Consider the following 7,943-nt stretch of genomic DNA (forward strand, 5'->3'; position numbering starts at 1 on the left):
AGTATGAAAATCTATGTTTTATCATGGTATCAGAGCGATAATTATTCCTTTCATGGCTTCCGCACTTCTATTCTTCCATTTCACCATCTTCTTTCTCCATCTTGTGCATCTGTTTTGGGTCTTGGCATTGTCAAAGCAACCAAGAACAACATCAAGAACCATATAATTTATATTGCTGCAGATTTCTAACATGCTTGGATGCACATCACACACGGTTATAGTTACTTCTGCTGACTCGCAAGTCAGAATCCTTCATGGGCTTAATGTGATCGGCAAATACAAAAGCATTTGTGTTAGCAAAGCAATGTCAGCGTCTTTTACTTCTAATAGGAAATATATGTTATCAGCCTTGCCTTGATATGGTTTGAAATCTCAAGATATTGAAAGTGTACATCAAGTCTCAAATAAAAGATCAATTACTCAAGGTGCTGCAATCATGGATATGAAGCAAGCTTCCACAGTAACAACCAATTGGCTATTTTTCTTAAGCATGCACATCATCAGGTTTCTTATCAGGATGAAGCCCCAAGGTTTCAAGATTAGTGTAGTAGCTTGAAACCAATCTTTTCTTCTCAATGACAATAAGAATCTACACATTCTTTCATCTATTATCCCAAATTATTTCTCATTTCTTTATTACTCTAGTTTCTTTACCCCTCCCTCTCATTAAACACACAACATTATAGTGTGTAATTTTTCCTCATTGAAGCAATATATAAGAATCAAGATTAAGGTTCATCTCATTTCTCTCTTTCATCCATTATGATTGGTTTGCTTCTGTCAAAAAGATGGTTAAGCATTGGATGAAATTGCTTCTGTCAAATGGTGGTTAAGCGTCAAAATTGCTTCACGTTCAGATTTCAAGACTGGGAGACGCAGATTCGCTCACCAGCAAGATGAAGTTTTCAAGATTCGCTCACCAGCATGAGGAGGTTTTAGAGTATAATCATCATGATTCCAAGCTTGGAATGTTTGATACATTCCAGCTTGCGGGGGCATGTTAAAATAGATGTGTTTTCTGTTTTGTATAATCGATTAACAATATGGTTAACCGATTATGTAGTTAGTTACTTCAGTTAGTTACTTCAGTTAGTTAAACTGAGTTTTGTTTGTGATTTTACTATAAAATGTGAGCCTTACACCTTTGTAATCACAATTCAATAATGAAAATATTATGAAGTATTCGTCGATATTATAAAGCTTGAATCTTTGCTCTTCTTGTTCCTATCTTGAGTTCTTTCTTTTCAAGTATGGAAATCCATGTTTTATCATATGGCTATGAGGAGCCGATTATTATCATAATCAAAGTGCATTAGTTAGAGCCTATAAACAACTTAACAAGTATATTAGCCGACAAAAAAGACCCTTTGCATTTTCTCAAAGGAGAATAGATTAATCTCAAAATAATGGTTAATAATATTAAGAGAAAAAGGTGTATGCACTCTCACTATATAATTCATCATTTATGTTTCATTATTATTGACTTTTATTTATAAAACAAGTAATATAAATGAATGATAATATAAGTAAATGATGTGTATAAATTTTTATACTAACATTGTATAAATATTACACTTAAATATTAATTTAATAAGTAATATATAATAATTTTTAGTTATTTTTTGATTACTGGATCATTATTATTAATAGTGTAGAATCGGTTAGATTATTGACATAATGATATATTGGTGCAACCACAATTTCATACTAATTGAACTATATATGAATTAAATTGTATATCTATATTTTTATATTATTAATAAAGACAAAACAAGTAATAACTATCACTATGACATAATTTTTATATTCCAAACTTATCATTATGTAATCTCTCTTATTAATAACTACTTAAAATTTTCATATATTGTTTCTATTAATATTTCACACATTCTCTTATTTTCATCTCCTCTCTTTCTCGGTCCAAGAAGAACACGCAATAACATAAAAATATCTAACAACTCTATAAGGATTATTAGAAGCACAAAATGAGAAATTTGCATAAGTTTTACATGTATTGTCATAGCAACTACCACACGTTTTACTCTATATTGGTTTATATATTGCATTTATTATATTTAAATTGTTTTTCTTAAATAATATAACATGAAGATGATATATTTAAATAAAATACGGGTGATTTAGTGATCGACATAAAGTGTCGATCGACACGCTAGTTATAATATCTATAATAAATTTCTAAATATAAATATTTTTGTTTGTTATATATAGCTCAATCATTAATAAAATGGTCTTATGAATGAAATTATACAAACATCTATTAAATAGTCCAATGTTTGAATCTTTAATATGTAACTTTAAAAAATAAATTTTTTTCATAGTCAAATTTGTTTTATTCGGTACAATATAGTTTGACCAATTTTAACTCATTTTTTTCAATTTAATTATATATACAATATAATTATCCTATTATAGTAGTAACGTGATTGGTTTGCCAGTTAAATTGGTAGATGGATATTTATAATCGTGCACTAATTATTTTTTAGATAAATTAATTTAATTTGTCATAAACAAATCGTTAAACTCTAATTCTACTTGTAATATTCTTATCAAACAGGTCTCTTATTTTAATGGGAATGAAGTATCTCATTATATAAGGAGATAAATTATCTCCTCATGCCAGTGAAATCATGACATGTGTCATGTTTCACCATTTTCTATAAAAATATTTTTAAAAATAAATAAAATAGCACATGTCACATTTTTATTGGTTAGAGAAGATAAGTTATCTCCTTATACAAGGAGATACATTATTCTCTATTTTAATATACTACTTACCAAAAAGATTTTCTGTTTTAGAATATTATAAAAATGTCATATTACTATTATATTCTTATAATGTACTCTTTAATTGACTTATGACTAAGTTGTTCTCTTTAAAACTTTGTATGATATCTGAAATATGTAAGTAGATTTTTCATATTTTTACTCTACTGGTAAGATTGATATTGAATAGAAACACAATACTACCTATGTCAATCCTTGAAATATCCATAGTATGATTTCCATGCTATATTAGGGTTGTGGGACATGCAAGTGCCGCTACAGTACAGCCTACAGAACGTAGTTGCTAACAGAAAACGTTGCCAAACTTAATGCTAACGAGCTTTTCCTCTTCCAGCGGTTGTAATTAGTAAATGTGGCGGTGAGGCACATGTGTTCTATGGGAATGAAGTTAGCCACGTAGGTTTTGTTTTTGTGATTCTGGTCCTGCTATTATTCAACATAACCACGTATTTTGGTCACTTCATCCTCATAACTCTTGCCCTAAATCCCCTAAATCATTACTTTAAATTGCATTTCGTAATTGGAATTATCATGCTAATATTGGGTACAAATTTCCTATTCCATACTTAATGTCACTCTATATATGTGATGATTTTATAATTGGTTAAAAAGTTAAAATTTATTTTTTAAATAGTTTCTTGATCAATTATAAAATCATGAAATTATAATAAGTGTGGGATAGTATATATGCACACTCTAATATTATGGTTTTGAGATTTCATAACATCATCAACTTTATTTTTACCCAATTTTCTACCGTAAATATAATGTATCCGAGAGGCCATAGCAATTTAAAATGTTGTTTAGACTTGAGACGAATAAATAAATGTGCTGTATATTTGCCCACGAAGCACGTGGTAAATAAAAAATAATGATTGGAATATTTATATATTGCCACCATAAATATTTATATCATTAATCATTTATTTTTATTATTATTTCTGTTTTAAATCTATGTATATAAAGTTTTCACACTACTAGTATATTAATTATCAATTTTGTTTATAAATTAATGATAGTTAATATATGAATAATACATTGTTATATATATATTAAAATTTTATTATTTTTATTAAAGAATCAGTAAACATGATTATGTTTGTAAGATGTATAGTTATTCTTTTGTCAAATGAGCCATCTTAATGGATGGAGCTGGGCCCCACAAAGATGACTTTCCCATCTACCATACCTCTCTAATGGGATAGGAATTGTGATAAAGCATTAAAGCAAGAGAGGAACATATTCTTAAGGCAGAAAAGAGAGAAACAAAAACAGATATAAAAATACTAGTATAGCAAATCCAAGTTGTGTTTGTGTTTGAAATGGCAGCATCAGCACCAGTGAAAGTGTACGGACCAGCCATGTCTACGGCCGTGTCAAGAGTGTTGGCCACTCTAATTGAGAAAGATATCCAATTCCAACTTGTTCCTCTTAACATGTCCAAAGGGGAACATAAGAAACCTGATTTTCTCAAGATTCAGGTATTAATTCATTACAATGTATTCTCTCTTCAATATTTGCTATGTTTTAATGCTTTATACTAATTCCTTAAGTTGATTTTAATTTGCTTCTAGCCCTTTGGTCAAGTACCAGCTTTTCAAGATGACGACATTTCCCTCTTCGGTAAGTTCCACTCCTTTACTTCTCTCTCATTTTTTAAACCAAAAACTAGTTTTTTATCATGCACACTAGAATTTCTAGATATGTAATATTTATGTACATTCCTTTAATTTTATTATTTATTTTATGAATGGTAGATGATATAGTAATATATATATATATAAACAAAATATTAATTTACACAAAAAATAATACCTAAAGATCAGTATGTGAGTTGAGTTTCGAAGGATAAGGAAGGGAAATCTCATATCGTTTTTTATTTTCCTTCATTTCTCTCCAAAATCCAAGTTGCAAACGGACACTATAGGGCTAAAGGAGTACCACCAATTCATTTTAGGCGTTTGGATTTGATTTTGTGACCTGATACACTCCTCAACATAAAGGCTGTGCAATTTTATATGGTTAATAAGGTATAAAATCTTTAGTTAATGTACTTTCTTTGATTAACAGGTGAATGATCTGTAACTAGACTCAGCCTCACACATCATTGCTAATCCAAAATTTATGCATTGTTGAAGTGTATATATAATTAGATCGAAAATTCATTTTTATTAGAATAAAAGAGCTTAGATTTACCCAAAAACCTAGTTAATGGATAGGAAGGATTGTTATATTCTTTAAGTGCATGTTTTGGCTGCTGGTTTGGGCTTCGATACTGAGCTTACTCAATTCAAAGACTCTGATTTTTTTCTTTTCTTTTTCAACATGTTTTACAGCGTGTTTGTTTGGAAATTTGAAGGGGGAGAGAAATAAGGTTTGTTGTTCTTGTTTGGTTAAGGAGGACGAGAAGGGATGGAAAGTTAAAGAATACTATAGTGATGTTAATTATACCAAAATCACTTTTAACAAAACATTGTATAACCAGTTACTAAAAACTCATTTTTATTTACAAAAGTTGCACAATTAATATTTTTTTTAGAGTAAAACAACATTTTGGTCCATTTAATTGACATCATTAGTCAATCTAATCCTAAACATGTCAATTTGATTCCTGAACAAACTGATATCATAGGGACCAAATTCACTAGCATGTACAAAATCAGTAACTAAGTTGCCTATTTCAAATTGAGAGACCAAATTGACTGATTTATTATCCTGATTGTGCTTAATAAACACCTGCGTTCACATTAACACTTTTATGTAATTTTGACACAATTTTGCAATAAGTTCAGAATCCAGGGCGATAAGCCGTTATGTTTGTGAGAAACATGTGGATAAAGGGAACAAGGGATTGTATGGTACCAACCCATTGGCAAAAGCATCCATAGATCAATGGTTGGAAGCAGAGGGACAAAGCTTCAGCCCACCAAGCTCAACACTTGTGTTCCAGCTAGCATTCGCTCCGCGAATGAAGATCAAGCAAGACGAGGGGCTTATTAAGCTTAATCAAGAGAAGCTTGCAAAAGTGCTTGATGTCTACGACAAGAGGCTTGGTGAGACACGCTTCTTGGCTGGTGATGAGTTCTCTCTTGCTGACCTTTCCCATCTTCCAAACACACAATACTTGCTCGGTACTGAGACAGGTGAGCTCTTTACTTCTGATGCAAGGAAGAATGTGTCTAGGTGGTGGAATGAGATATCCACTCGTGATTCATGGAAGAAGGTGGTTGAATTGCAGAGAGGAGCTTGAGAGTTGAGACAGTTAGATTAATTGCTTTTTGTAATGTGTTATTGTTCACTGTTGTGTCCATCTGTTCTTATTTCTGTTAAATGCTTTGCTTATTTTGGTTTATGTCAGTTTTTCAATTATGTTTGAAATTGGTGACAAGGTTCATTGTCTGAAATAATGAAAAATGTAATGTACTAATAGGCAATGCTAACATGGGTTGTTTTCATGGGTTAGCAGCCTCCTTTGGATTTGATTCAGTTTTTGCTGTATGATATAATGAGTTTCTCCTCTTGGTATTATTCAGCTTTAGTGTTTTCCCTTGGTTTGGGCTTTTAGCCATGTGGTTAAAAAATTGTAGGAAGTTTGGTTGGAAATATTGAGCTCAATTTGTCTTGTGATTTTTAATTTTTTTTATTCAGTGTTAGATGTGACCTCTATGCATAGGTCTTGTTTCCCTTTACTACAAACCTTTTTAATCCCTAATATTATGGTGAGAATATAAATGTTGTATGTTGGAAATTTTCCATCTATAATCCTTAGATTGAATGCGGAAATCCTAATGATCATGACTTTGTTCCTTTAACACAATGTTTATGCCCATATATAAACCCAAATGGAACAACCATGATCCAGACCGAAGAAAACCCCAATTGATTTCATGGTGAAGAAGAGCATACCTTGATTAGCCATTTGGAATCTCGAAGGTATGTGAGTGTGATGATCTTCCAAATGTTAGAGTCTGATGGTTCTCCTTTTGCTTCTCTAGAGGGGAATGAGAATGCCAAAGTTAGAGTGTGATGCTAGATGTGATTATGAATTGTGTGTGGTTGCCTTATGGACAACTCTTTAACACACCTTAATTCTCATCAGCCACTCCACCAAAACCTGTTGCTCTATAAATGATGACCATAACCCATAAAAGTAACCGAAGCGGTTACTGCTTAAGTTGCAATAATTCTGATTCAGTCCCTTCATCAAATCAGAAATTGCCTGGAGGTATCTACACTTATAATATTTCATGTCACATATGTCCTTAGCCACCAAATTAATTACTGAAGATCATTTTATATTTTTGGCTAATTAAATAATGACCATAACACAATTATATAATTATATTTGTGACCCACAAATTGTAAGAAATTATATGTGCGCTTAAATATTGCCATTATGACTCAGGCATACCCAAATTATCCCGTCCATTAGTCCTGTCTCCATATCGAATCAAAGTGAATTTCGCCATATCAATCATGACTAATTCAACAATGATCACCAACATTGACACAACTAAATGACATAAATTCAACATGAAATGTGTAACATGAAAATCACATGAATATGATCTGTACATGTCAATTTTCAATTGGTCCTACTTAACTTTAGTGAGATCCTTAATAATAACATAAAAACTTATTGTACAAAGCATAAAGACAGAATACCAAACTGAATGATTAATCAACTGAAGTTTGAATACAAAGTATCCATACAAAATACTGAAATTACATAGAACATAATAAAAAGTGTGCACAATCTAACTCCCACTAAAACAAAAAATCCTCACATTGTAGAACACCCATGTGAGCAGTATGCTCATGAAAGACCTTGGGTGTGATAGCTTTTGTAAGAGGATCCGCAATCATGGAGTTAGTGCCTAAGTATTATATGAAAAGTTGTCCACTTTGTACTTTCCCCTTAACAACTAGGAACTTAATGTCGATGTGTTTCAACTTTGCTGAACTCCTATTGTTGTTAGAGAACAACACAGATGACCTATTGTCACAATATAACTTTAGTGGTCTTTCAATTCTTTCCACAATTCGCAGCCCAGTGACAAAATTTCTCAGCCATGATGACTGAAGTGATGCCTCATAACATGCTATATATTCAGCTGCCATGGTGGATGAAGCCACAA

At 31.4% G+C, this 7,943-nt stretch overlaps 1 protein-coding gene across 1 annotated transcript; it reads left to right on the forward strand.

The window, feature by feature from the left end:
* On the forward strand, positions 3,996–6,335 carry LOC109325832 (glutathione S-transferase-like). The gene is made up of 3 exons (XM_019558411.1): positions 3,996–4,286; positions 4,380–4,428; positions 5,598–6,335. Exons 1-3 carry the CDS (start codon positions 4,128–4,130, stop codon positions 6,053–6,055), a joined length of 666 nt encoding a protein of 221 aa, XP_019413956.1. The 5' UTR covers positions 3,996–4,127; the 3' UTR covers positions 6,056–6,335.

The sequence above is a fragment of the Lupinus angustifolius genome, chromosome LG13 (genome assembly GCF_001865875.1).
Source record: "Lupinus angustifolius cultivar Tanjil chromosome LG13, LupAngTanjil_v1.0, whole genome shotgun sequence".
Taxonomy (NCBI): Eukaryota; Viridiplantae; Streptophyta; class Magnoliopsida; order Fabales; family Fabaceae; genus Lupinus; species Lupinus angustifolius.

What these genes read in the sequence shown, in the direction of transcription:
- LOC109325832 (XM_019558411.1), top strand. Translation starts at nt 4,128, where the DNA reads ATGGCAGCATCAGCACCAGTGAAAGTGTACGGACCAGCCATGTCTACG. An exon ending in CTGATTTTCTCAAGATTCAG is followed by an intron (nt 4,287 to 4,379) that starts GTATTAATTCAT and finishes ATTTGCTTCTAG; the next exon opens with CCCTTTGGTCAAGTACCAGC. An exon ending in TGACGACATTTCCCTCTTCG is followed by an intron (nt 4,429 to 5,597) that starts GTAAGTTCCACT and finishes CAATAAGTTCAG; the next exon opens with AATCCAGGGCGATAAGCCGT.